This window comes from Rhizopus microsporus (assembly GCF_002708625.1).
Source record: "Rhizopus microsporus ATCC 52813 unplaced genomic scaffold scaffold_1, whole genome shotgun sequence".
NCBI lineage: Eukaryota > Fungi > Mucoromycota > Mucoromycetes > Mucorales > Rhizopodaceae > Rhizopus > Rhizopus microsporus.
This window is the reverse complement of record NW_019671916.1, coordinates 1,211,513-1,237,899: the sequence shown is the minus strand read 5'-3', so window position 1 is coordinate 1,237,899 and position 26,387 is coordinate 1,211,513. Positions and strand designations below refer to the sequence as shown.

Sequence of the window (26,387 nt, the reverse complement as noted above, 5' to 3'; positions counted from 1 at the left end):
GACAGAGTAACGATAAATACCCACAAAAATTTAGTAGTCACAAAATGAAGAATATATATCAAAGTGGGAACTCGTAGTTTATTTTTATAATGAAAAAAAAGACAGAACTATTGCTGTCTTGCAGGTTATGATTGGGATACATAACAGACGTTTTCTACAATTGATATAGATTGCTTTAATGAGCTTACCAGATTACATAAACCTTCTCGATTATCCTTCAATTGCCTGATCTTTTCATTATACTTGGCAAGTAAGGTACGAACGTTTTGGTCCGCACTTTCTAACAGCTTACGGCAAAGAAGGTCTTGGTTATCATGTTGGGCATCAAGTCTTTCTTGCTGAGAAACAGGGACAGAAGCGCGAGGAGAAAAGAGCAGCTTAGTTACGCAGCTAACCAAAAAAATATGCTTACACATCTTTGTTTGATCAGAGCAGCTGCAGTTCTTCAGAAAGCCTTCCTTGGTATTCATCTCATAAAGAGGACGCTTTCAGTGAGAATCTGTACTGGTAGGCATTTTCTTCGAGCTGTTCGACTATGGAACAGGCAATGTTGTAATCAATGCAATATGCCGCTCTTTTCTTCTTTTCTTCGTTGGCTGTCAAGCGAAACCCACCAAAACCATGCGCAAGTTTGATTGTGCCCTGCAAATAATCTAATACTACCACTTGGGATAACAAGTAGACTAGGCGATCTACACGCAAAGAGTGAGAGCGATCAAGATAGAACGTCTTCAATTGATTATGATACAATTCTATTAGATTGTTAGTATGGAAAGAAGCATTCTATACATAGACAGAAATGGTAGATTTTAGTAAACTGGAACAATAAGCATTAACGATTACCTGCATCCACACTAAGGACAACAGTTCCTTTCTCGGAAGTCACAAGCTGTTGAAGTACGCAAGGAATACTTCAAATTCCTTATTTATACTCTCACTTTTCCATTTTATTTATCAGATAAACAAGTATGTTCAACCAAGTTTCTAACAAGTTGTCAAAGATGATTAATCCCAATACTGTAAACAACCACTGATTAACGAATCACTAAAGAATTATTCGTTATCTTTCTTTCCTTTTAGTTGTTTTATTGAATAAAATGCAAAAAGTACACCAAGAAAATGAATTTGACAGTACAAAAGCTGTAATGTTACTCATTATCAAAACAGGAACCAAAGGAGCTCGCGAAGGTGATAACTCCGAAGTATCAGCCAGCATACATAAGCGCTCTCGAACAGCAGGCGCTTCAGGTGAAGCTTTGATGGAATACTTTTATCAATAGATGGGGGACCATCTTTCCGCAAAGATAAAGCAGATAATTGAAAAGAGGACACTGAAAATAACCTAGCAAAATTAAAGCAAAAGTCTCGTAATGAACGTACACTGCCAAGAGGCATTCTAACTGACGCTGCAAGGGCTTCTGGTTGTACTCCATCTTTTATGAGGTATTATTTAGACAAATCAGCGTCAAAGAAAAACAGTGACATGTGGAACCAATTTGTCGAGGAAAATTTCGATAGTATGGTCACTGAAGCGATGACTATAGTGAGCAATGAACCAGCAGAAGAAATACAATCTCAAATGGAGACTCATTTACATAATGAATACAGAACATGCACCCTAAGCATGAAGAAAGTGATCAGAAGTGATTTATCTCCAAGTTTGAAGAACACCATCGATCAAAAGCTACGTGATATCATGAGCAAAGCATCTGATTACGCAGCCAACATAAGTGAGGTTGTATACATGATGACGGTAACATTTAAAAGCCATTGTTTTGCCATAGAAAATAACGAGATGGTTTTGGACAAACGAAGTACTTCAAAATCGCGGAAATCCTTCCAAAAGGCTTCACTGATGACAACATTGATGTTTCGACATCAGCTCCAGCCTTGCCTCTGGCTTTGATGAATTCGTCATTTGCTGATGAACTTGCCAATCTTTTTGAAGAAGGTCATTTATCTTTGATAAATTCTTACTTTTTTGGCGCTTTGGGATCTAATCAAGCAAACTTAAACAAGCATCCTGTACAAAATCTTGTTTTTAAGTCGCTGACGCCTTTTGGTGTAACCGGAAGAACTTATGAAGCAAGCGGCCTGTCAAGCACTGAAATGGGTATCGTGCGTAAAACATACGCAACTAATCTTCACAACATATGGAGCGACAAAAGATTATTTAGTAAACTCTTGAATCATCTTTTGGACGTTCTCTTGCATATCCACTTGACCCCTAAACAAACTAAATTTGTGCTTAGGACCTTAAATTCTTTCGAGGATTTAGCGTTCTCGGCGGAGACAGGTTGTAAACACCTGTAAATGAAGAAATCCTGGAAGGGGATGGAGCATTTTATCAAGTTAAGCGTCTAGAGTTGTATGGAGTAGTAATATACTATCTTTGATCAAAATCATAAATGCTGCTCCCTTTTTGACAGTAATCTAAATAAAAACCTCCTTTACTTTCTTCTATGTCTAATATTGATGCTATGGAGACACTCTTAGATCAAGAACTTAAAGACAACATAAACAATGCATAAAATAAGCTTGGAAAGCTGATGTTTGGCTTTCCTATTTATAAACTTTTTTGGGAGTCTTTTATTACTTTTAAATCAGTGTAAGTACTATATATGTAATGATATCACTGAATTGATGACCATATACATTGTCAATAAGGCTGAATACAATTTTGAGCTACAAAGCCTTTTTCGTTTGTCAGTGTGCTTGCTCTATTATCGTACTTGATTCCATAATACCACCCGTCGCTTCGGTTAGTATCAACAATGGCTACCCATGTGCCTCTGGTATACTGAAGCTCTTCAGGATTATTACTGAACCAGTCGGTTAAAGTAAGCGCCCAGAACAAAATTGAGTGGCCATTACTATAGGACGAGTTTGGCGGATAGCCTGCTGCAGTTGAATAAATAGGCGAGGTGTTTTGTTGAGGTGCATAGTAGGTATTGCAAGTAACTATAGATGGAGGATAATGGTAATAGGATGATTGCTGAGGTTGTTGTTGCTGCTGTATCAAGTATGGCTGTTTGCTTTCCTGTCGTGATGTATTTTCAGGTTGTTTTTTAACTGATCTTCGTCTAACTGTGATTACATCTTCATTTGAAGAAGAGGCCAAGAGAGGTTCGTCAGTAACATTTGCATGATTATTCTTTTGTTCTCCTTTGTTATCAAATATCCCCAGTTCTTCGAGTAAGCTTTTATAGGAAAAGTTACAGGAAGGATCCAAGTCTGCATTTCGGTGCCGTATAGTCGAACGTCGATGATATAACTTTGTACTTGGCTTTTTTGGTTCCTCGGTAGCAGCCAGGTTACCCAAGTCAAACATATTGTTACCGATGGCAAGCACAACCTTTGCACGAGGGTCAATTTTAATATCACCATTTTCATCTACTGATTTTGTCTCTGGCTGAACCGTTTCAGTTTGTTGTTGTTGTTGCTGTCGTTCTTCTTTTTGAGTCACCTTGATAGAAGACGAACGTCTAATGATGCTCGGCTTTTTCTGTTTTGTGAGAGGCGTAGAAAGGGATGGAAGTGGTTTGACTCTATTACGGATGATGGACCGTTTACGTTCTGGTTCTGTAACAAGTTCCGTTGTCATTGTGGCCTGTATCGGAGCCGTTTCTTCAGTTGGATTTCGAACAGTCAACTCTGGTTTTGTCGTTGACGGATCTACTGGAGATACAAGTTCATTGGGGCAATTAAAGCTGGCCAATGTATATTTGTCATAGTTGGTTGAGGGATCATCCAAGTAGTCAACAAATACCTCAGGCTCTGGTATCTTGGCTCCGGTCCCTTTTTCTTTAATGAACGTTTGAATGTCACCATCTGGGTCATAATTATCTAATGCTTTCCAGAACCTTTCGTATGACTTGTCTTTATTAGTAAAGGTCCAAACAGGCAATGAATGACACATACCTCCATATCTTGACTTGATGCCGTCGAAAGCACATTGATGTACATTGCAAAACTATGATGAAGGAAATCAAGTCTCTTCTTTTCCATTCCTTGATACGTCTTTTGCGAATCTTAGTAGGCTTCAACTTTTTTTAAAGCTCAAACGACTTACATCACATGCAATCTTCCAGGCCTTGTTCCACTGTTCTGTTGCGTCGGCTAATTTGTTGCAAGCATTCTTATATTCTTGCTCTACGATAGAGAATAATAAATAAAGGCACAAAACAAAACAGATAATGCTTTACCTTGAATCTTTATTTCATGCTGTGTTCTGTCAATCTTTTGCTTGATTCTGTCTGCTTCACGTCCTGCCGCATTTGGTAATTGTGCCTGAAGTGTATATAATTTTGCACAATCTGATTCATATTTTTCCTTGACTTTAGAAAGATATGCCTCACTGGATGTCTTGAGTCTGTGAGCCTTTTCGGCATTAACATGTACTAATTTTCGTTTATCTTTTTGCTCCAATATAAAATTATCCAAGTCCACTTCCAGTCTGGCTTTAATTTTTTGTGCCAAGTTCAAGTGTGCTTGAGCAGTCCATTCCATTTCTTTATGTGCTGAAGATAAAAGAGCGTAGAGTGTTCTATGAATTGAAATCAGCTAGATTTCCCTTTGCTAATTTATTTAGTTTTACCCAGTCTCTTCACGACCTATAGAAGCTTTTGCATGCTTCATCAATTTACGTCCAAATTCTTCATGAAGCGATGCTCTAACATACGATTTGGTTATTACTCTTCAGAATATTTTACATAAATGTATTTACCTGATATTATAAAATGATTTTACTTCATCAAATGTCTTTTTAGTGCTATTCATTTTAGCAGTCAATACATGATATCCTTCATCTTTCATTCCCTAAAGAAGTATATATTCATCACTGCTTTTTAATAGAAAATAAATAAAAGATACCCAAAAGTTATTAGCAAAGATTAGTTCAGTCATTTTGTTATTTTATAATGAAAAGAAAAAGAAAAAAAAAGGGAAAAAACATGTCCTTTTCTATCCTGTTCAGTTTAAAGCATAATTCATTTCAAAAAGAAAGCAATACCCAAAAAAGGAAATTTATTGATAAACAATAGTCAATGTGGAATATCACTGTCTTGTGCTTTTTGGGGAGCGATGCGTGATGTAATAGTTTATATGGCCTAATCACGGACTATTATATTTCTTACATCTCTGCTTGCAGAAATGATAGCCATCTTTTCGGTCAATTTATGTATTACTTGTGTTCACACAATTGTCGAGAGGTATTTCTTCTTGTGGAATTACCACCTTCAGGCACTTTAGGATCATCACCGTTTTCTCGGAATTGGACCACTTCCTTTCAGCAGTTTTACAATAATTTTATGATATCTGCTCTAAATCAATAGCCAAGATCATTTCACGTATAGTGATGATGATGATATTTCATAAATTCATATACTAAATCAAAAAGATTGATAAACAGTCAAGATCACGCTCTACGACGTGTTTTTTATTATTATTTATTCAGACAAAATGAATAAAGAAAGGGGTTTATATATTCTTCAAGTCAAAAATAATTAGACATTGCTTTCTATTTATTTATACTCTTTCAGGGTTCTTAAAAGCAACCTGAAAGAGTATAAACCCCTTTTCATTTCGTTTCAATAAAAGAAAAAAAAAAAACATAAAGCACCCCTCAGCGCGCACGCGCCTTTTCAAAATTAAAAATCTTTTTTTCTTCTTTTAATGGATAAACCATCGCCAAACAAGAAAATCAAGATTTCACCCGAATCAGATGGATCAGAGACATCTACCAATACTACAGTAACAGCAGTAGAAGCGTCTGTCGAACAAAGGTCACCTTCAACAACACCTTCTGTTAAGAATGATGTCAAAAGGGTTGCTTTTATGGACACAAATAAGGAACAGTCAGTTCCTTCAAAGAAAGAACCTAGACTGACAATGAAAAAGATGGTCTTGGTTGACTTCAAGTCATATGCTGGTAGACAGGTCATTGGCCCCTTTCATAAAGTAAGATTCATAAATTGCATTTATGTAGAAACTCATTATTTTATCATATATAGTCCTTTAGTGCCAGTAAAGAGAAAAAAAAAAAAAAGAGTGTAAATAAAAGGTCATTAACCCACTTTTTTGATAGTTGTTGGTCCAAACGGATCAGGCAAAAGTAATGTGATTGATGCTCTCTTGTTTGTATTTGGTTATCGAGCCAACAAGATGCGTCAAGGGAAACTCTCTGAACTCATTCACAATTCAGCAAAATATCCCAACTGTCAAACCTGTTCTGTCGAGATCCATTTTCACGAAATCATCGATGGCGATGATCCAAACGACTACACAGTTGTACCCAACTCTGAATTGGTGATTGCTCGACAAGCCAGCCGTAATAACTCGAGCAAGTACTTTATCAATAACAAGAGCAGTAACTTTACTGAAGTGACCACACTCTTGAAAACACGCGGTATCGATTTGGACCATAAGCGATTTTTGATTCTTCAGGGTGAAGTTGAATCGATTGCCTTGATGAAACCAAAGGCTAAAGATAATAATGATGATGGTCTGCTCGAGTATTTGGAAGATATCATCGGTACCTCCAAATATAAGGCACCCATTGAAGAAGCCAGTGTTCGTCTAGAAGCTTTGAATGAAGTACGTGGTGAAAAAGTGGGGAGAGTCAAGTACGTCAGTCGAGAATTAGCCGGTATGGAAGAAAAAAAGGCAGAAGCAGAGAATTATTTGGAGAATGAAAATGAACTGGCGCAGCGTAGAAATGAACTATATCAAATCTATTTGTATGAGACAAAACAAAATATTGATGTGGCAAATCAAGCGATTGAGGAATTGAATACAAAACTACTTGAAGAATCACAAAAGTATGCAGATATTGAAAAGGAGAAGTCAGTCTTGAATGAAGCCTATCAAACTGCGTCCAAGGAGTACAGCGAGATTGAAAAGGAAAATGAAACATATACAAAACAACAAGCAAAGCTAGAAAAAGAAGAAGTCCAGCTGCGTGAAAGAAAGGAACACTTGATTAAAAGACAGGAGAAGGGTACAGAGACCTTGGAAAATGATAAAGCGGCTCGATCGGAAGCACAGGAAGCAATCAAGAGAAACACTGAAGAACTCACAACACACAAAGAAGAGATAGCAGAACTTGAAAAGCAACTCAAAGCAGAAGAAGCCAAGCTCGAAGAAATCAGTAATGAGCTCAAGGGAAAGACAGATGGGTACTTGATACAGATCGAGCAGCACCAAAAGGAACTTGCTCCTTGGACAGAAAAGATTAATGAAAAGCAGAAGATGATTGATATCAAAAAATCAGAAATTGAGATCCTTACCGAACGCATGAATTCTGGTAAAAAGGCAGTAGAGGAATCCGAAGAACAGATGGAAAAGTTTCAAAAGATGGTCAAGGATAAGCAAAGGGAGTTAAAAACGCTTCCTGATAAAATTAAAGAACTCAAGACGACACTAGAAGAAATGGAAAGTTATCTTTCTGAGCTAACAACAAGTGAAGCTGAGAAACGTGCACAGCTCAGCAATGCTCGTCAAAAGGCAGAAGACGCTCGACTCTCTCTACAGCACTCGCAAAACCGGGGTAAAGTGCTCAGCAGTATCCTCCGTTTGCGTGACTCAGGTCGTGTGGGTGGCATCTATGACCGTTTGGGCAGTTTAGGTGTCATTGATGATAAATATGACGTGGCCATTTCGACTGCTTGTCCTGCATTGGATAATATCGTGGTTGAAACAGTCGAAGCCGCTCAAGCTTGTATTCAATATTTAAGAAAGAACAATTTGGGCCGAGCAGTATTCACAGTCTTGAATCAACTTCGACCTCCACGAAAAGACAAGATGAAAACACCCGAGCATGCGCCTCGCTTATTTGACCTGATAGAACCCAAAGACGAAAAGTTCATTCCTGCATTCTATAGCGTGCTTCAAGATACCCTCGTTGCTCAAGATTTGAAACAAGCAAACCGTATCGCTTATGGAGAGAAACGCTGGAGAGTCGTCACTCTGGATGGAAAGCTTATTGAAATGTCAGGTGCTATGTCTGGTGGTGGTAACAAGCAGCTAAAAGGTGCCATGAGTTCAACCTTTAGAGAGGATGGTGTTAGTGCAGAGACAGTAGCAGGCCTTGAAAAAGAACGTGATGAACTTGAAAAAAAATGCAAGGACATTTCAGAAGAAAAAAGAGCGACTGAGTTGGCGTTAAAAAGAAAGAAGGAACAATTGCCTCGTCTAGAGATGTCAGGCGAGAAGCTGCAAATGGACCTCAGAAGTTTGGAAGCACAGCTTGAAGAAGAAAGGAGTCGTATGATTGAATTAAAGTAATACGGTTTTTCCATTGCTTTTCCTTTTAGATGCTTACTATTTTATAGGAAGCAAGTAGAGCCTAGTCCAGCTGATCTGGAACGACAAGAAGAGATTGAAAATCAGATAGAAGAGTTGGTTGCAGAGATAGATCAACTAAAAGAAAAGACAAAAGTCATTGAACAGACGATTGCTTCCTTGCACGAGCAGATTATGAACTCAGGTGGCAACGAATTGCGACAACAGAAAACATGTGTGAATAATATCCGCAAGAAAATCGATAGTCTAAACACTCAGATTACAAAAAACATGGTTGCAAAGTCAAAAGCTGAAAAAGATGTAATAAGACTGGAAGCATCGATCAGAAAGATAGAAAAAGAGGCTGAACAATTTGAAACAAAGCTAAAGGAGTTGGAAGAGGAAGCAGATGAGCTTTCACAGCAGATGCACAGTATAACGGAGGATGTGAATCGAACAAAGAAGGTTAGGACTATAGCATTACAAAAGAAGGGTCAATTAACGCTTTTTCTTTATTTTTTAGCTTATGGAAGAAAAAAAGACGGAAATAGAAGATGTCAGAGCACAATTAGACGAAAAGATTGAAAGCATCAACAAGCTACGTCAATCTGAGGTGGACATCAAAAATAAACTAGAAGATTATAAACGAACTCTAGTGGATAATCAAAAAAAGGCAGCTCATTGGGAAGAGCAACGATCCAAGCTATTCCTTCAGCGTATCACAGGTGATGAAACAGACGAGCAGTTACAGTTACAGATATTCGAAGGAGAAGATCTACAGGAACTAGCCAAATCAAAGCAATCAATCAAGATGGAAATTGCCGAAATAGAAGCGTTCGTACAAAGCGCCAAGCCCAATCTTTCCGTGTTGGAAGAGTACAGACGTCGTCTTGCAGAGTATGACGAGCGTAAGAAGGACCTTGATATGATTACTTCTGAAAGGGATACAGTCAAGAATGAGGTAGACACACTTCGAAAGGCTCGATTAGATGAATTTATGCAAGGATTTAATATCATTTCTCAAAAGCTTAAAGAAATGTACCAGGTAAACAACACATATAGCATTGCTCATGAGTTAATTCATACTTACTTTGCCTAACAGATGATCACTATGGGTGGAAATGCCGAGCTTGAACTAGTAGATAGTTTAGATCCGTTCTCGGAAGGAATTGTATTTAGTGTAATGCCTCCTAAAAAGAGCTGGAAGAATATTTCAAATCTTTCAGGTGGTGAAAAGGTAAATAAGATATACACTATAGCAAAAGGACAAAGGTACCAATGATATGATCCCATCTAGACACTTAGCTCTCTTTCCCTTGTGTTTGCTCTACATCACTTCAAGCCAACGCCATTATATGTCATGGATGAGATTGACGCCGCTCTCGATTTTAAGAACGTATCGATTGTCGCTAATTACATTGCTGAACGTACCAAGAATGCACAATTTGTGATTATTAGTTTAAGAAACAACATGTTTGAGCTTGCAGATAGACTTGTTGGCATATATAAAACAAGTAACTGTACAAAGAGTATAGCAATTAACCCCAATATGATTGCCACTTTAACCGCTATACCCACCAACCTTGGACCAACCAAACGTAACCTTAGCATTAATCTCCCATCTTCAAAAAATGCAAGTAAATAAGCATACATAAGCGATGCCTCCTCCCCCTCCCCTTTTTTTACGTGTACATAGAAGCTGATATTGAAGTATTAATTCAATAAATAAAAATGGATATTTATTATAAAGTATGATATAATTTTTTTTTCTTATGCCCATGTACCAAGCACAGCCATAAGACCAGCACCCAAGTACATACAAATGAAACAAAATGCCTTTCTAAAGATGCTGGATTGACGGAATCCAGTATTATGGTTGATTTCAATGCTCATGAGAGACACATAAGCACTGTAAAGTAAGATACCAGCAGAAAGAGAGTCCAAGATAGCCTGTGCGAGAAGAGAAGCTCTAGGATCAATGGTTGAGCGGATACCTATACCTATAGCAACACCAATAGGGGTCATGCAGACAAATAAGGCACTCATGATGATAGGCTTACGCCATGTTTGGCAGTTCAAGTCGTTGATTCGAGTACCCAAAGCGATACCTTCAAAGAACTATAACAAGGGTAAGAGCATTGCTTCTACTTTATATATATATTTACCTGATGAAAGACAAGGGCAATAAGCAATGTTGTAAATTCATCATTGTCTGTTGTTCCAAGAGTAATACCAATAATGATCGAGTGCATGACAATACCAAGTTCAAGGATAAAGGTACCCAGGCTACGGACGGACTGTTCATTTTCAAGGAACCCAGCGGTATGAACATGGCCATCTTCATGGATTCCAGTATGATCGTGAGCATGGATCTTTTGATCTTCTAGTTTTTCATCGCCTGCTTTACTTGCAGCGTTCTTGCGCGCAAGATTATCCAGGTTGGTGAGAGCGGCGAGTTCAAGAAGTTGAAGTGCAAATGAGGCAATTAAACAAAAGACACCACCGAATGCATGATATGAATGCCATCCTGCGCTTAAACAAGGACTATCAAATCGCTCGAGTGCTTCCGGAAGCATGTGGATAAAAGCAGTAGCAATAATGACACCTGTGCCAAAGAATTTGCCGGCTGTTAGAATCCATTCTCGAGGAGAACCAGGCTGATAGGGACTGACGCGATGAAGGATGATGGGAGCAAAAATACCTAAGATATATATAAGAACAAAGCAAATACTATAAATATAAACGAGCGTACCAACTGCAGATGTAGCCAAAATGATAAATATGGATCCGATTCTCATGGGCATATTGTAGCTTGGATTGGCCTCGATTTCGCATGAAGTGGAATGTGAGTGCCCACTTCCTGCTTCTTCTTCTGCGGCATGTACATGAGTATGTGGGTCTTCTTCAGTATGAATGTGAGTTGTGTTTGCTATATCAGTGTGTGCACCATCTGTGTGTACATCAGTTGGGTCTGTAACATGTGTGTGTCCGTCGTGATCTAATTTTCAAAGATGTTATTATATAAAATTAGGGTGCATATGAATATACAAGTACCTTCATGTGTTTGTGCATTGGACGTATTGATCAAGATTATAGAAAGGAATAGGAAGAGAAAACCACACTTGAGCAAAAATAGCTTAGACGCCATCTTTAAGTTGAAAAGAGAAAGAATAAGGTCAAAGTCAAAACCATGTTTATATATAAACTTTATATAGAGTCTAGAAAATATTGTAATACCATGAATGGAGTAGTTGTTTCGCTTGATCCACCAATGACAGATAAAAATTTCTGATTTAAAGATTCTTTTGTTTCTAAATTTTTAACGTATAGATTTTACAGTGATTAGAATTTTTACAAATCATTGTCATCAACGAATGCAAATTATTAAAGAAAATAATAATGTCAAACAGAAAAAGGCTGTATTCCACAACTAGCTGTTTGTTTATCTGTTTGTATCAAAAGTAGAGCAGAATCTTTTCAAAAATTTTTGGGTTGAAGTTACACCGTGGATTGATCAAATGTAGAAATTTAACAAAAATTTCCAAGGCAACCGAAAAAAATCTTCGGGATAGAAAAGATCTGTCAGAAAAGGAAAAGTGTTTAGAAATGAGTGTAATTGTTTGTAACAGCATTAAAATAAATAAAAAGGGTCAGCACTCTCTTGTTTTTCTATCTTTCGAACTGTGCTACTGAGTAACAGTAAAACAGCTTGTGACCTTTTCTGTGGTTTTTTTACATACCTTTTTTACATATCCGTTATTCGGAGCAAGAGAATACGACAGTAATCAGATCAGACTATATACCAGCAGTTATTTTTAAATAGTAATAATGCCCTATGATCAATAGCTAAAATTGCGTAATTACTAAACTCTATTTTCTTGTTATCCATCTTGGTCTTGGGATTTTTTCGTTTTTCAAACAATGTATCGCGATTTCTTTATTTTGACATTTAATCGCTTTCGCGTGTAACACCGTATTTTCGCCCTATGGAATGAGAGAGGTCATAACTCCTCTGCTTTTCACATTCTGAACATAATCATGTAAAGTTGTTCATCCGTTGGTATATTATCAAGATAGACAGCAACCAGTAGCAATTTGAACTTTGTGGATAGTTGAGGCAAAATCAAGGTACAATTGGAAACCGAGTTCTTTTAGTTGATCGTATTAACCTTTGAAACGTGTAGGTTTGTTATTGAAAAGTTTACATCAAAAACACTTTGAGTTCAAAAAAAGTCTTACAATTAACTTCTATGCATATTAAAAGACATCAGCCATAATTCTATACAATAAAATAGCCCAAAAGAGATGTTAAATTGTTCAAAGCAAGCATCTTCTTTTAAAGGGCACCTGTGAGATTTTTGGCCAATCAATGAAAATTATTCTTCAAAATAGGAAAGTACGTAGCACCACTTTACATAAAAAGCAATTGCTTCCTCAAAGCTGATGCGAGCAAAAGCCTGTCACGCTTTCTTTTTTTTTTGTGTTTCAAGCATTGATGAACTTTTTTCAAGCGTCGTGCGTGTATTTGTTTCTGCCTTTTCATTCTAGTCAGCATGGGTAAATTCACGCCAAAGAAACCACAAAAGCCAAAAGCGTCTTCCAAAAAGAAAGAGCCAGAGACTTTTGATGACTTTATGGAAGGTACAAACAAGTATTAAGCTTATACTTGTTCAAAAGCTTAACAAGTAAATTAGAGGCTATTCACTTGGAAGAACAAGGAGAACGTTACAGAACAGGAGAACGAGCTGAGCGATACTATGTTAAAGCAGCTGAAATGTATGGAAAGGCTTTCAGCTTAAATGACAAAGATGCCGACTGTGTTTACAACTGGTATACTACATACAATGTCAAACAAATAGAATCTCATTAATTTTCTTAGGGGACGTGTCCTGTTTCTCTTGGTAGATTTTTTGTCTTCTCACGCTACACCTGAAGAGAAATTAACCAAAGTAGATGCATCGATTGAAAAGTTTAGGATCGCATTAGATCTCGAGCCAAATAAGTCAGACGCACAATTCAACTTGGCTCAAGCACTTCACCAACGCTCAGAAATTTTGCAAGACACAACAGAGATAGATAATGCGTACAGTGCATCAGCCATGGCGTTACAAGAAGCCATGACTATCTTTGACCAATTATACAGTATTCAAGAAAAAGAATACATGGAACTTCATGCACCCCCTTCTCCTGCCGAGGAAGAACAGGAAGAAGAAAAAGAAGAAACACAAGAAGACATAGAAGATAAAGCGCAGGGTAGACAGGAATTTACAACTGCAACTAGGGTAGAAGCTACTACAGAATACTCGCTTATCGAAACACTGCTATCCACAGCCGAAACGATGTCAACTATGGGATCGATGCTAGCCTCATTCCCAGCATCCATGGATTTATTTAGTCGTGCCAAGGCTAAACTAGCACTTGCAGAGGAATGGTACGAAAAGATGCCACCAAGCTCTCCAGAAGATCCAGAAGTGGAAAAACAAAAGAAGGCAGCGCGTGTACAGATCAATCTGAAAGAAGCCGCAACCTATGCTGCCATGGCGGACCGTACGGTGATCGCTTCTAATAACGTTGACAACAGACTATTTGATAGAGCAATCGAGAGACTAGACGAAATCATTCAACAGTACGATCCTCGGCATGTGGAGGCCATGTGTGACAAAGGTGATGTGCTGACGTCCTACGGCCAGGCCCTTTTAGATATCGCCAACAAGAAACAGGTGCCTCTGGTGCCAGAAAAGAATGGCAAGGAAATTTGGAACCTTTTCTCTGCTGCAACAAAATCATTTCAGTCAGCGCTTGCCATTGAATCAAAAAACCTTAGGATCCTCAACAAAATGGGTGACCTTAGTTTACTTCGAGCTAAATTACCACTCCCTGTCGCAGAGCGAAACCGACTCCAGTTACTGAAAAATGCAGAATTCTATTACAAACATGCAGTTGAAGTCAATAAGGAAGTACTCACAAGTGGATACATTGGCTGGGCCATGAGTGAATGGGCGTTAGAGGAATGGGCAGATGTCAAGGAGAAAAAGGAAAATGCGATCAAGATTATACAAGTGTGGATCAAACGTGGCGGTAGTGGAAGTCTGTTCCGTAGCTTGGCGGAAGACAATGATGTTTGGGATGAAGAATTCGTGCAATTTATTATTGAGCACTTTTTTAATGAAGAAGATAGTGAAGAAGAGGAGAGTGAATAATAAAAAGACATACTTGTATAAGCTTTTGTTGTTTATAATGAGTTATCCCAGGAAAAAAAAATTACTTCTTTGAACCATTTGCATTATGTAAAGGGTTTTCTTTTCTTTGAGAAGGATATAAACCTTTCCTTGCTATCTATTATTAAAATACAAGACTTGTGGTTATTCTGACTCATGACTTACAATATCCAATATTTATGCTTATACTTGGATCCATATCCCATTCATGACAAACCTTATACCCAAGGCACTGGTAGATTATCTTACTACAAGATGTGCAAATCTTTCTCATGCCTCCTTTCGTACTCCAACTCTAGATCTGTATATTGATTAACGATGTAAATAAATGAAAAGTAGAGTGTAACCCTGTTTATAGAAAGACATTACCCAGGCATGTCATATATGTGCACATCTTACAATACAATTTATGCATTAGGCGATAGGCCAGTGCACTGTGATACAAAACAAGTCTTGGGTTAAAACATAGGTGGAGTTCCGCTTCAATCTGAGAATAGAGGACAAATCCCTGGCTATTCCTGGCATAACAAAGAGAATACGTCCAATATAAGCTCCTTCTAGATCATTTTGTAGACAATTTTTACTAAAAGGAAGCAGCAAAAAGGGATTATCGTGATAGGGTCGCAGGCTGTCACAGTTGCTGATTTATGATTGGACGTGTAATCTTCTTTTGAGTGTAAAATTGCTGTCAAAGAGTGATATTATTTGTTAAAAGTGATCAGAGTTGAATAGATTACCCGCAAAACAAAACCACAGGTGATACTTCCCCACAATGCATCTGATTGATCTGGAAATCGTACTTTGTAACAAAGCATCAAACGTAAACAGGCGCATTAGGAATTAGACATGCTTGAAAAGCTATACTTGAGTAAACAAAAAAAAAACGATAGTTTATTACTGCAGTAATAATTAAGTTATTAAGAGAAAATAATAGATTGTAAGGATAGACAAATAATATTAAAGGAAAGTGTGGGGTTGCTTTTAGTAGGGAAAGAATTTTCCCGCTATTTCAATTTTTTTTTTTAGTTGAGACGACCCGTGGGTAAGAGGAAGTGAGAGGAGTCCTTTGTCAAGAGACCAGAGAGAGCATTATACCAAGCAATAATGGCAGTAATCACACCAAATGCACCACCAGCAACTTGAGTAGTCAAACTGTTATTGAATTTAGCAGCAGCCAAGAGAATAAAGGTAATAAAGAGGAAGAAGAATAAACTGATCAAACCAACTGAGGATCGGTGGGAAGCGATAAGCAAAATACCCGTGAATATAGCCCATGAGAGCAAATAGATACCGAGAGATTGCTCCAAGACAGAAGATGGCACTTTAGCATAAGACTCAATAACATTAAAACCAGGGATAAAGATGGTTGCAAAAGATAACCAGAATCCACCATAAGAAGAAAATGCAGTAGCACCAAATGTGTTACCAGTTCGGAATTCCCACATACCCGCCAATATCTGCAGTAGAACATTGAGTATTTTTACATAATTATGATTATCACGAAAGTTTATGTATCCTTACCTGAACAAGGCCACCATAAAAGAGAGCTAAACCCACAACAACATTATTGGGGCCATCTGCAGGTAAACCAGCACCTGCATTGTGCAAAGATAAGACAAAGGTAGTCAGAGCAAAGGAACTAAGACCCAAAGGACCTGGATTAGCTACCGTAGGAGCTGCATAGACAGGAGTAGTAATGATCTGGGGTTGTTGTTGCTGTTGTTGTTGTTGAGGTGAAGGTACTTGGTATTTAGCCTCCAAATCAGCTTGATTATTGTTATTAGTTGCAACTTCTGTCATTTTTGATAGCAAAGTACAGAAAAAAGAAAAAGAAAAAAAAAATTGCAAATACAGGAAAAAGCTGGAGGATTTATAAGTGGAATTAAACTACCGAGAATAGAACTTTTATTGGTCGAATCTTTTATTTGGGAAGATAATTGACTAGAATAGGCAATAAACTTGTTCAAGAATATCACCAAATTAGAGCATATTTGGCTTTACACCTTTTGCCACAATGGTGTCGCAAAAAAAAAAAAAAATTAAAGCGTTACACTTTTTAAAAGAACAGTCTCTTTTTCTTTGTTCAACAGGACGATTAATTAAATAAAATCCCAAAAATTAGATCTTACATTTTGAGGGTGTTTTGCTGTACAAGTCTGGGTGTTATTTGAGGTGGATTTAGTACAACGGTTCTGAGTATACTTCTGCGCAATTGATTTGATTTATTTATTTAAAATCAATTCAAAAAGTAACGTGCGTTACAGAAAGTCTCCAGCCAGAAGAAGAAAGAAAAAACATTGCTTTTTTTATATTGTATACCAATCGCAAATAACAATACTTAGACACTATTCCGGCGTACACCTTTTTTTGATTTGAATAACTTACCCATAATTATGAAGCCTACCGTCTTGAGAGATCTTATTAGGTTAGGATGTTCCTTTACCATCTTTGACACCATGTCTTTCAACTATTTGGGCAGCTTTAGCATACCGTCATCGAGGTGCTTATCTGTGTCGTGGCCTTTTTGGTAGTTCCTACTTCCGCATATCCAACTTCGAAACCGTTAGAGCAAAATTGAACATTAACCTTATGTCACATACTTGAATTTTGTCTTGGATGTGTTGTTTTACGCTTTTTGTCTATGTTTCTTCTGATAGGTGAAGCCATGGAGCTCTTCTCACCGAGAATAACATCAATTTTAGAGCGATAAAAGAATTTGTACATAAAGCCCCAGAGAACATTGAGCAAAAAAGCCTCTGAGGAAGTAGGCCCAGGCGGAAGCTTCTTGAAAAAAAAAAAATTGCAATATCCACTATAGTATCCTTCATCCACAATATGTCGATACTTGATGCCACGTCACTAGGTAGACTACAAGCCTTTTTGCAACAATCATGGAGTGCTTTGGCTTCTTTAAATTTATTCAGAAAATTGTGGTATTCTGCTGGAACACGGATGCGATATTATAGAACAAATGGCTTTGTCTTGAAAACATATGAATACGGCAAGACGAAATAAGACCTTTTGTAGTCGTTTGTGAACAGAGAAAAGAAAAGATTCATGGGAAAAGGAAATCCGTCTTTATATGCAAGAATAATGTTGTCAACCGATTGCATCCAGTGAATTACATTAATATAATTGCTGTTAATTACTATAGACTATAAATGCCATGAATTAGTGTTGTGGACTTAATACGAGGCATTATATTTATATTTAAAATGACTTTGGCTTATGTACGAAATATATTGATTATAACACACCAAAGAATGTAATCTTCCTCGATATAGACGTAGAAATACGACAGCTGTTGTATAAACATGAATTTATGAAGTACTGAGCACATTACACGAGTAAGCGATCTTAGTTGTTTCGATTTCCTTCGTCACTTTCTCTTTCTTTGTTTCTTGGTCTCTCTCAAGAAGATGAAGATCAATATTGCTTTATTTCAGTTATTTTATTGTCTTTTGTAGCACAAGTTCGAAATAATAAAAAAGAGATTAACAACAACCAAGATTACTTACTCGTATAATGTACGTTAGTTTGTGCTTCTTGAACACTTGTTTGCTCAAAGTTTTTGTATCATGTTACACCACATCTTGAGCATATGTCAGTCACAGAAGCCTTCTCTTCTATTCTGAGGTATAAAAGAAAAAAGTCAATGGATCAGAACGAGTTACAATACAGACATAGCAATGAGTAATATTGAATATCTGCACTATTGTTATTATCCACTGCTTATATTTCCCATTTCAATTAGTCTAAAATTATGATTTCTGCAATGTCATTCACTTTTCCAAGCACAAGAATGGGCTCATCGGGTCAATGTGTCTAGTTTATTTACATGGTAACCAGATTTAATCAAGTATCACAACAGACAAGTTGAGTTGTAAACATAAAGATTTATTCGGCATCTTTACCAGATTGGGCTTGCTTTCCGGTTGCTATTTCATTTTTATCAGGCACTGTGTGTAAATCACATGAACTTTTTATAATTAGAAAACAAAATTGATACAGATGATGGTGATCATGATGACGATACCTTTGTATGTTGTTATTTTAAGCCTCACAGCCGCATGGTGCCTTGTCTAACAGCACCGTCCAAAAATAAGTATTAGCGCTTATGTAACAGAGATAAATTGATTGCGTAGCAAAATGTACCAGCCAAAAAAAGACATTCGTAGATCAGCTTTGATTTGATTTCCTTGCTAAACTAAAGAATAGAAAAAGCGATCATGTCAATGTTGACTCAGAAATAAGTACTATCGGTATTCACGATGTATGTTAATTGTCGATGCTGAAGCACTCTGTATTCAATTTTATCTTTATTGACACGGTGGGACATAGCGGATAGCGTGCTTGTAGGCTTGCCAAACAAATTAATAAAAAAGGAAACTGGAACATTAATCAATCGCAGCACCAAAGCTTGTACTCAGCTACTACTATTTGACTGCAAAGAAACAGGAAGCGCTTTAAATAGTACACGCATTGAGAGCGCGCCATCTTCAATAAACGATTTCTCAAGTATCATTTAGAGTATTTGATTGAATCCAAATGAAATTCAAGTATTGTAAAGGCACAAGAGAGAGAATAATCTACTGCTAGTGCAGACACTTTTTCCACTCTGGTTGTAGGTGATCACTCAAAGAAAACGCTTCTGCTTTTATTGATGTAAAATCGAATATCAACTCATCGCCAAGCTCTACCATGGCGGTTGGCCCCATCGATTTACACAACCTTGGTGATCAGAAACTGATTATTGGAATTCAAATTTCAAATGCTTTGATGACCTCTTACACAATGCTTGATATCAAGCAGTCAACCTGTGTTGATTCGACAAACAGCAGCTTCCAGCTCTTAAAATTAAAAGACTCTTTATCGAATTTTGAAGCAAATGAAAGCAACCCAGTTAAAACAGAATCTTTACTACTGATCCTCTGTTTATCTTGATCGCATTATCATCCTCACCGTGTTTGAATCCTTTACGAACTTCTTTACTATTTCAATGATTTGGTAGTGTTGTATTCAACAAAGCTTTGTGTGATATTACTCCATTATATTTATCACATTCAATCCACTCTTTAAGTTACGTACTCTTGCTTATTTAAAAAATAACTTCAAGCTGTCTTATCGGAGGAAACTACTCAGTCAAAAACCATTTGCATAAAGTTGACCCATGAGCATAAGGACAATGATTAGAAAAGACATTATGCTTATAAAATATGACTTCTTTTATTTACAAACATAACCCTCCTCCAAATTCGACACATTCTAATCCTTCTTGCCAGATGTCAATATTATATAGAGCCCACTTGTCCTCCTCATTAACTAAATAAGTTTTGTTATTCAGAATGTCTGCGACATTGGTTTTCGCTGTATGTCTCTCGGGTGTCTTTTCCCATTCATTAGGATGCTCTTGATGACAAGTAAATGTATCACCACTATACACCAATCTTTTACCAAACGTGCCTACAGCTGTCAGAATAAATTCAATATCAACCCAGGCCACACCGCCTGTTTCACGATAGCCTCGGAGTTCTTTCCAAGTATCTCTGTGAGCCATTGTGAAGTCTCCTGCTTGATCTCCATAGTACCAATAATCCTCAGCTGTGACAGTGGATGGTCCAGGCAATTGATAGTTTCCCCAGTCCTGTTCTCGAAGTTTACATGCATTGTACAACGTCTTGTCATCTGGGAAAGGTTCTAATTTGACAATACTGGGTGGTAGATTGTCATGTCTGGAAGACAAAGTGAGCATGAAAAAACGGAAGCGTTATATAGCATACTTACATATCATGTCTGCTCTGGTATTGTACATAAATGGTATCTTTTTCGAACACTTTGGATTGAATAGCATTGATAAAGTTGTGAGACCAAATATCGTCTATTGCGATAGTTAGTATCCTAGCGATTATTTCTTTTACAAGGCTACCTTGGTTTGTACAAACAATGTATTCCCCACGAGCAAATCGGATTCCTACATTCTTTCCTTCAAACTCATGGAGCGGGGCATTTCCCAGGTTAGGCAGTATATTGTGAATCTTGGGTGATATGGTAATGATACGATAAGTTAGATGCTTTGATCTGCGAAATCTCTATGATCAAGAAAACGAAAATTAATGATCACTTTCATCCATTATGCTTCAGCACTTACAAAGGCGTCCAGCACCCTACGTTTATTTGCTGGAGGGTTCCATTCGATAATGAGCAATTCGATCTTTTGCTGTGAATGTTCGGCAAGTAAATAAGCGCTGTCTATAAAATTTTGAAATCGATGATGTTGATTACTGCAAATTACGTTAATGAATGAGGTCTAATCACACTCTTCTTCTTACCCAGCATAATCATCCATGCGAGTGACAAGGACAATGGATAGGTAAAATGAAGGGTCTTCTCCTTCATGTAGACATTGCTTCCATTCTTCCTGGGTTAATGTTTTATTATCTCTTGTTTCTGTATTGGAAATACACTGTCTCAATGGATTCTCTTCTACAGGAGGTTCTTGATCTACCAATTGCTCTAGTTCAGTCAATTGATCTTGTCCTTGTTGTGACTCTTGCTGTTGTCTCAACAATAGACTATTTGCGTCTTGTGTAATATAGAAAAGATATGACAAGGTCACAAATAGGCACAGCAGACAAAGAGTTAGAGTGTTCCTCTTTGACAATCCAAATGGCATATTAGAAAGGAGTGAATAGGTAATAAATTGATAACAAGAAAAAAAAAAGAAACTAGGGAAAGATGGGTCTTAAAACTTTGGGTACCGTTACACCTAGCAACATGTGTGACACCCCACCGAGTTTAGGTACGTATGCTAAATTTTATCGATTTTTTACTCCTTTTTTCTTTTAGAAGCAACCTAGGAAACTAGGAGACTTTACAAGTTCATCGCAAAAATGATCTTGAGGTTATCTATAAGTCTTTGGGCCTTTATAATTGTTTTTTCTTCTTTATAATAAGGATCAACCTATCACGTTCTACATCTTTGGAGAGCAACTTGATTGGTTTATGTTGGTACACAAATCCCATAAGTGACATCCTATAATGCTTGGCATCTCTAGAAGGCTTTAGAGCTTTGGGTGCCTTTTTCTACACATTATGCAAATAACCATCTGCTTATCAAAGGATGAACAAGGTAGTGTTGTGAATGACTTTGGCAAGCATCAAATTATGGTTTTTAATACAAAACATCTAGTATACAATACTATTCACACAATCGAATGCAGATTTAATCTATTCTAAATAGATCTAATAGCTATGGCAACACGTTTGTTTTCTGTATTAAAACTTTTTTGGTGATCAGATTCTTTTTTTTTTTTTAGTTTGTGTCCCTGAGTTTATTTTTGTGCACTGATTTTTTTTTAATGCGGCAAATTCGCAGTCATACAATCTACACTTTATTCAACTAGTTTACAAAGACGGTCATCTGTTTTAGCTCGTTCCATAATTTGTGAATTATAGGCGGTTGGGACTTTTTCATTATCATTTGTTACAGTAAACATTTCAGTGGATACATTGGCTATCTCAGGTACGCATCCCCCCATATGTTCGCACTTACAACTGCCCCCAAGGAAGTCAGGCAAGCTCTCTGCATCTATATGTTCTAATAAAATATCTCTATAATCACTTCCCAGGACATGGATCTTTTCTAGTGTCTTTTTTTAAAATGAGTATGCCTTTCTTGAATTCTTTTAAAGTAACTTACTCTAGGGTTTAACCACGCTTTGATCACTCTGAACATGGTTACAAATACACCAGGAGCATTGACAATGAAGAGTCTATGAAGAGTCTCTGGGTAATAACGCTGAACGACATCCGCCACTGCCTTTAACAGATAAAAGGCATTCATATGGAATTCTGAAAAATAATAAGATTAGTGAATATGAGAAATTAAAAAAAAGACGCATCTTTACGGTGTAGACCCATGTTGGTGCAATCAAAAATGACAGTTTCGCTATGAATAGGTTTGCCTGCTCGCTCACAACCTTCTGGCATAATGACACGGTTCAAGAATTCATTAGCAGCAATATGATAGTTGAGAATCTCATCTCGGGTGACTTGGCTACCCATTTGCTTTGAATTATGATATCCCTAACACACAAAAATATTTAGCATCAAAAGATATATGCATGAAAAGACTCCTTACTGTGCGATCAATCAGAATAGGATGACCTTCTTTATCAAACTTGTGGAAACAGTCTCCACCAGTGGAATTGACGATACGGATAACACTTTCAGATAGTTCTGGTTTTGCATCAAAGTTGCCATCTTCTATATTTTTATACCCTCTGCAGGCCACTATAATAGGTAATTTATTGTATTTGGTAGCTACAGGCACATGATCTACGTCTAACTCTTTTCTCCATTGTACTGTGTCCAATAGTTGTTTCTTTGCAGCATCCTAATTACAATCAAATAAATGAGCCATTTATTCCATCACTCTTATTTGCATTGCTTTACCATATTCCAAATATTAGCTTGTAAGAATTGAACCAATACCTATTGACTACATTGTTAGTAAGCCGAAAAAAGGTATCCTCTTCTTACTTCGTCTGGAAATCCTTCAAGTGCCGATGATTCTAGACTCTTTTTAAACTCATTTACTTGTTCTTGCTCTTCTTCTGGTGTCTTGGGTATAGCCATAGCTAGTATAAATTATATCTTAAAAAGAAGAAGAAAGAGTGCGGAAGTCAAAATGCGTTGTTATTCTCCCAATTCCAACTATGTCATAGCCAAATTACGTATTTGTGGCGTATGGGTATGGAAAATAGAGCAATCCATGCTTTAATACAATGTTGCCATCTTTTTTCATAGGATAAAGATCACTAAAATCGCCCCTTGGCGGCTTGGATAAGAATGTTCTTTGGAAAGAGCGCGTTAGAAGCTTTTACGTAAATTTAAAGCGCTATCATGTATGTTTCAACATTTGTATAGTATCTTATGGCCAAAATATTTATTAAATACCTACTTAGACCATCTGAAACATAAATTGATGGCCTATGCTTAGAAATCAAAATTACAGAAATCAACTTTATAAATCTAATAGTGCCTTAATAAGAGTCAAGTTTACGATTGATAAAACCTTACAAAAGGCGAAAAACACAGTGGGTTGTAATAAATCTGCACCGTTTTATATACTAGCTTCCTTTTTGAAAGCTTCTTCTGTACGTCTTTTTCCTAATCATTATCTTTTTTCTGCTCATGATTTATGAAGATAACCCTATGAAAAAAGTTCAAAAGGGACACCGTTGACTTGTTACTCAAGCAGTCATGCAATGCAGCTAGTTACTGTTTAACAGCAAATGCATTCAATCAGATGATACTATCTGCTATTATGACATCAAATATATTTATTAGTACTTACTAGATGTTAATAGACAGTGTAAGATTTATTCTAAAGGATAAAAGCGAATAGAATGAAGCAAACTTAAAGAACATGAAACACTAAACATTAAACATAGATCACCTTTCATTGGCTCATTGCCAAAAACAAGGAGAGAGAAGAGAATAAAGAGGATCAGAAAAAATAATGAGCCTCATCTCTTTTTTCCCCTTTATTTGTTATTTGTTTTTTACTAAGTTTGCGGACTTTTTTATCTTTTTTGTGGACAGTAATTTTATTTTTTTGCGGATGTGTATTTACATTATGTAATTAAAGCATTGGTTCAAGAGCCAAGCATCTATCAAAAAACGAATAAGAATACCTTATCCAACTGGCACAGTCATTAATTGAACCCTTTTTAGCCGACTCAATAATTCTGTAGCCAAATTATCTTCAATTGTCAAACAATCTCTCCTTATACTCAATAAGGTTTAAAAATGGTGAGTAAGGAGGCAAATATGTGGCTTTATAGCCATGATTTTCAATCAAATTTCGGCCTTCATCCACTTTATGAATAGAAGCATTATCCATAACCAGGTAACAGCCTTTCATCCCATGTTGATCCAACGTATCCATAACATTATTCAAAATTCAAGGAAATGCTCACTACGCGTACCGACTCTAGTGTTTACCTCGACATCTTCCGCTTTATCATCTTTTCTCTTTCTTTTCTTCGAATGAGCAGCCTTCTTCTGAACAGCCTTCGGCTTACGCAAGGTTAAATCAACTACCCCCTTTTTCGCAAATAGCACCAATTATAGTCATAGTAATGTCTCTGTTCGAAAGAAGCAATGTCTTTGCAGGTGTTCCTCGCTTTGATCGGCCAAAGTTTCTACGAATATGCATGTTAAAACCTGCCTCGTTGATAAAAACGCACCTATTTTCCCAGTCCATATTTTTATCTGCTTTCACTCTAGGGCTCTTTCTTTGCGCAGATTGAGATTGTTGTGAGCTGCTCTTGCAGTTACAACTCCTCCCAGCTTTTTGAGTGTTAATGATGCGTGCTGGACTAGATGTTTGCGAAGACCAGAGAGAAAAATCGGCTTAATCTCGGGAAAAGCTTGAAGTAATGACCCCTTTGCCTGCCAGAGGACAGCCTCTAGATTTTCTCCATAAAACGTGCACAGAAAGTCAGTATGCTGTGGCTCGAGCTTCATGTGGCACTTGATTTGAGGCTTTCTTAGACCAGGCAAACACTTCTTTTCATCATCTCTATAAAGCTTCACATAATGCTGGGCTGTTCTCTCAACAATACCAACTATCATTCCAGCCTTTCTTGCTGAAAGTCCTCCCTCAATGACAAGGTCAAGAAGCTCTTGTATTTGCTCTGAATTATAGGATCTATAGGATCCCCGAACCCTGGCATTAGACACTTTAACAGGTGATAGGTTTGAGCTGCTATCTTTCTTTTCTTTAGCATTTCCCTCTGATGTTTCACTATTCATAGAAATATTTTTCCCTGAAGATCAAACCTTTCACCCAATATTTACAGATGCATATCGTTAAAGATGTCAGACCTTTCGTCACGTCAATTGATAACTGCGACCAGATCGTAGCTCCCTCATTGCGTTGATATCTTGTTTACGCTGTTCTGCTCGTGGGGGCAGCTAGGGTTTAAACAAGGGAATGCTGAAACTTTATAGATCTGCATCTTTTAATATTACATCTCGTACTGCCTTACTAAAATACTATTTGGTTCTTTTAATTCAGGTTAGTAAGGATAATAATTAACGATGAGGAAATCTCTTATTAACCAATACTATGCAAACGTTGGAGAGTAATGTAGTAATGCTTAAACAATTTATATATATGTCCGATGAAAAAGAAAAACTGACAATGTTCTCTGGTTCACGTCTCTTCAGTACAACTTTCTTTTCTAAATCCTCAGTGTAGGCAAAAGGTGTCATTTTCAAAAACATTACTTGCATCTTAACACGATTAATTATTTCGTAACTGAAAAGAAAAACCTTGTGGTACGGCTTGGAATCGCGATGTGAACAGTGCATTAAATATAAATGGTATCTTTGTTTACAAATCAAAACACGACAATGAAAATCCTCCCTTCTTCAAAGGCCTTCAAAAGACCAACGGTGCTCCCTGGATTTAATGCGCTGTCCATAACGGCAGTGCATTCCTTAACACCTCGATAAATATAAAATGAACAATACATTGTTTTTTATTCATTAGTCTTCTTGTTAATCTATATACACATCATACATTTCTTTGGTTGATGACCAAACATTAATAGACTGCATTCAGAAAAGCTTGTATTAAATAAAGAGAATACCCATGCAGAAGCATTCACAAAGATGGGGCTATTTTTTGTCAAAACCCTCTCTTCACCTGATACCTGCCCAATCTGTTTCTTTTTTTTTTTTTTTGAACCAGAACGGGACCCTCAGGCGATTTTTATTTTTCTTTTTTCTTTTTTCTTTATTTGACCTATCAAACACACAATGTCAGAAATTGTCGTCTATGAAGATTCCCCAATGGCCGAATATCTACAGTGTAAA

At 37.1% G+C, this 26,387-nt stretch overlaps 10 protein-coding genes across 10 annotated transcripts in view; 3 read left to right on the top strand and 7 right to left on the bottom strand.

The window, feature by feature from the left end:
• Window positions 1-113: 113 nt before the first annotated feature.
• On the bottom strand, window positions 114-417 carry RHIMIDRAFT_253864 (uncharacterized protein; the record flags this gene model as incomplete). Its single annotated transcript, XM_023611055.1, has 1 exon — window positions 114-417. A coding segment is annotated over one exon (292 nt), but the record flags the coding sequence as incomplete, so codon positions are not given.
• Window positions 418-2,659: 2,242 nt separating this feature from the next.
• RHIMIDRAFT_232829 (uncharacterized protein) lies at window positions 2,660-4,905 on the bottom strand (the record flags this gene model as incomplete). The annotated part of the gene is made up of 7 exons (XM_023607821.1): window positions 2,660-3,874; window positions 3,922-4,020; window positions 4,073-4,152; window positions 4,206-4,546; window positions 4,598-4,672; window positions 4,727-4,818; window positions 4,873-4,905. The coding sequence occupies 7 exons, from the start codon at window positions 4,903-4,905 to the stop codon at window positions 2,660-2,662; spliced, it is 1,935 nt and encodes a 644-aa protein (XP_023471104.1).
• A 2,448-nt stretch (window positions 4,906-7,353) lies between these two features.
• Window positions 7,354-9,925, top strand: RHIMIDRAFT_284935 (condensin subunit SMC4; the record flags this gene model as incomplete). The annotated part of the gene is made up of 5 exons (XM_023613224.1): window positions 7,354-8,279; window positions 8,331-8,745; window positions 8,804-9,325; window positions 9,383-9,517; window positions 9,578-9,925. 5 exons carry the CDS (start codon window positions 7,354-7,356, stop codon window positions 9,923-9,925), a joined length of 2,346 nt encoding a protein of 781 aa, XP_023471103.1.
• A 125-nt stretch (window positions 9,926-10,050) lies between these two features.
• RHIMIDRAFT_221632 (Zinc/iron permease) lies at window positions 10,051-11,423 on the bottom strand (the record flags this gene model as incomplete). The annotated part of the gene is made up of 4 exons (XM_023607438.1): window positions 11,335-11,423; window positions 11,033-11,278; window positions 10,446-10,981; window positions 10,051-10,398 (listed from the first exon to the last, which is right to left on the bottom strand). Exons 2-4 carry the CDS (start codon window positions 11,082-11,084, stop codon window positions 10,051-10,053), a joined length of 936 nt encoding a protein of 311 aa, XP_023471102.1. The 5' UTR covers window positions 11,085-11,278; window positions 11,335-11,423.
• A 1,347-nt stretch (window positions 11,424-12,770) lies between these two features.
• On the top strand, window positions 12,771-14,548 carry RHIMIDRAFT_310125 (uncharacterized protein). Its single transcript, XM_023614629.1, has 3 exons — window positions 12,771-12,921; window positions 12,975-13,110; window positions 13,160-14,548. The coding sequence occupies exons 1-3, from the start codon at window positions 12,834-12,836 to the stop codon at window positions 14,478-14,480; spliced, it is 1,545 nt and encodes a 514-aa protein (XP_023471101.1). The 5' UTR covers window positions 12,771-12,833; the 3' UTR covers window positions 14,481-14,548.
• An 814-nt stretch (window positions 14,549-15,362) lies between these two features.
• On the bottom strand, window positions 15,363-16,298 carry RHIMIDRAFT_221628 (uncharacterized protein; the record flags this gene model as incomplete). The annotated part of the gene is made up of 2 exons (XM_023607437.1): window positions 15,363-15,955; window positions 16,020-16,298. The coding sequence occupies 2 exons, from the start codon at window positions 16,296-16,298 to the stop codon at window positions 15,521-15,523; spliced, it is 714 nt and encodes a 237-aa protein (XP_023471100.1). The 3' UTR covers window positions 15,363-15,520.
• A 3,337-nt stretch (window positions 16,299-19,635) lies between these two features.
• RHIMIDRAFT_310123 (uncharacterized protein) lies at window positions 19,636-21,199 on the bottom strand. Its single transcript, XM_023614628.1, has 5 exons — window positions 20,828-21,199; window positions 20,647-20,779; window positions 20,425-20,587; window positions 20,283-20,376; window positions 19,636-20,230 (listed from the first exon to the last, which is right to left on the bottom strand). Exons 1-5 carry the CDS (start codon window positions 21,169-21,171, stop codon window positions 19,729-19,731), a joined length of 1,236 nt encoding a protein of 411 aa, XP_023471099.1. The 5' UTR covers window positions 21,172-21,199; the 3' UTR covers window positions 19,636-19,728.
• A 593-nt stretch (window positions 21,200-21,792) lies between these two features.
• Window positions 21,793-23,170, bottom strand: RHIMIDRAFT_253854 (CRAL/TRIO domain-containing protein). Its single transcript, XM_023611054.1, has 6 exons — window positions 23,040-23,170; window positions 22,953-22,991; window positions 22,639-22,893; window positions 22,406-22,583; window positions 22,198-22,349; window positions 21,793-22,147 (listed from the first exon to the last, which is right to left on the bottom strand). Exons 1-6 carry the CDS (start codon window positions 23,133-23,135, stop codon window positions 21,890-21,892), a joined length of 978 nt encoding a protein of 325 aa, XP_023471098.1. The 5' UTR covers window positions 23,136-23,170; the 3' UTR covers window positions 21,793-21,889.
• Window positions 23,171-24,782: 1,612 nt separating this feature from the next.
• Window positions 24,783-25,319, bottom strand: RHIMIDRAFT_243465 (uncharacterized protein; the record flags this gene model as incomplete). Its single annotated transcript, XM_023609945.1, has 1 exon — window positions 24,783-25,319. The coding sequence occupies one exon, from the start codon at window positions 25,317-25,319 to the stop codon at window positions 24,783-24,785; it is 537 nt and encodes a 178-aa protein (XP_023471097.1).
• A 1,011-nt stretch (window positions 25,320-26,330) lies between these two features.
• The window catches only part of RHIMIDRAFT_243464 (uncharacterized protein), a gene marked incomplete at both ends in the record, with an annotated part of 2,034 nt that continues 1,977 nt past the window's right edge, over window positions 26,331-26,387 (top strand). Inside the window, one exon of the mRNA XM_023609944.1 lies at window positions 26,331-26,382. Within this exon, the coding sequence (XP_023471096.1) occupies window positions 26,331-26,382 (52 nt within the window). The remainder of the gene's footprint in view (window positions 26,383-26,387) is intronic.

Coding starts and splice junctions, on each gene's coding strand:
- RHIMIDRAFT_310125 (XM_023614629.1), top strand. CDS start 12,834: ATGGGTAAATTCACGCCAAAGAAACCACAAAAGCCAAAAGCGTCTTCC. Junction 12,922..12,974: donor TTTTGATGACTTTATGGAAG/GTACAAACAAGT, acceptor CAAGTAAATTAG/AGGCTATTCACTTGGAAGAA. Junction 13,111..13,159: donor GCCGACTGTGTTTACAACTG/GTATACTACATA, acceptor TAATTTTCTTAG/GGGACGTGTCCTGTTTCTCT.
- RHIMIDRAFT_310123 (XM_023614628.1), bottom strand. CDS start 21,171: ATGCCATTTGGATTGTCAAAGAGGAACACTCTAACTCTTTGTCTGCTG. Junction 20,588..20,646: donor GTAGGGTGCTGGACGCCTTT/GTAAGTGCTGAA, acceptor TCTTGATCATAG/AGATTTCGCAGATCAAAGCA. Junction 20,377..20,424: donor CATTGTTTGTACAAACCAAG/GTAGCCTTGTAA, acceptor CTATCGCAATAG/ACGATATTTGGTCTCACAAC.
- RHIMIDRAFT_253854 (XM_023611054.1), bottom strand. CDS start 23,135: ATGGCTATACCCAAGACACCAGAAGAAGAGCAAGAACAAGTAAATGAG. Junction 22,894..22,952: donor AAGCTAATATTTGGAATATG/GTAAAGCAATGC, acceptor GATTGTAATTAG/GATGCTGCAAAGAAACAACT. Junction 22,584..22,638: donor CTATTCTGATTGATCGCACA/GTAAGGAGTCTT, acceptor TTTGTGTGTTAG/GGATATCATAATTCAAAGCA.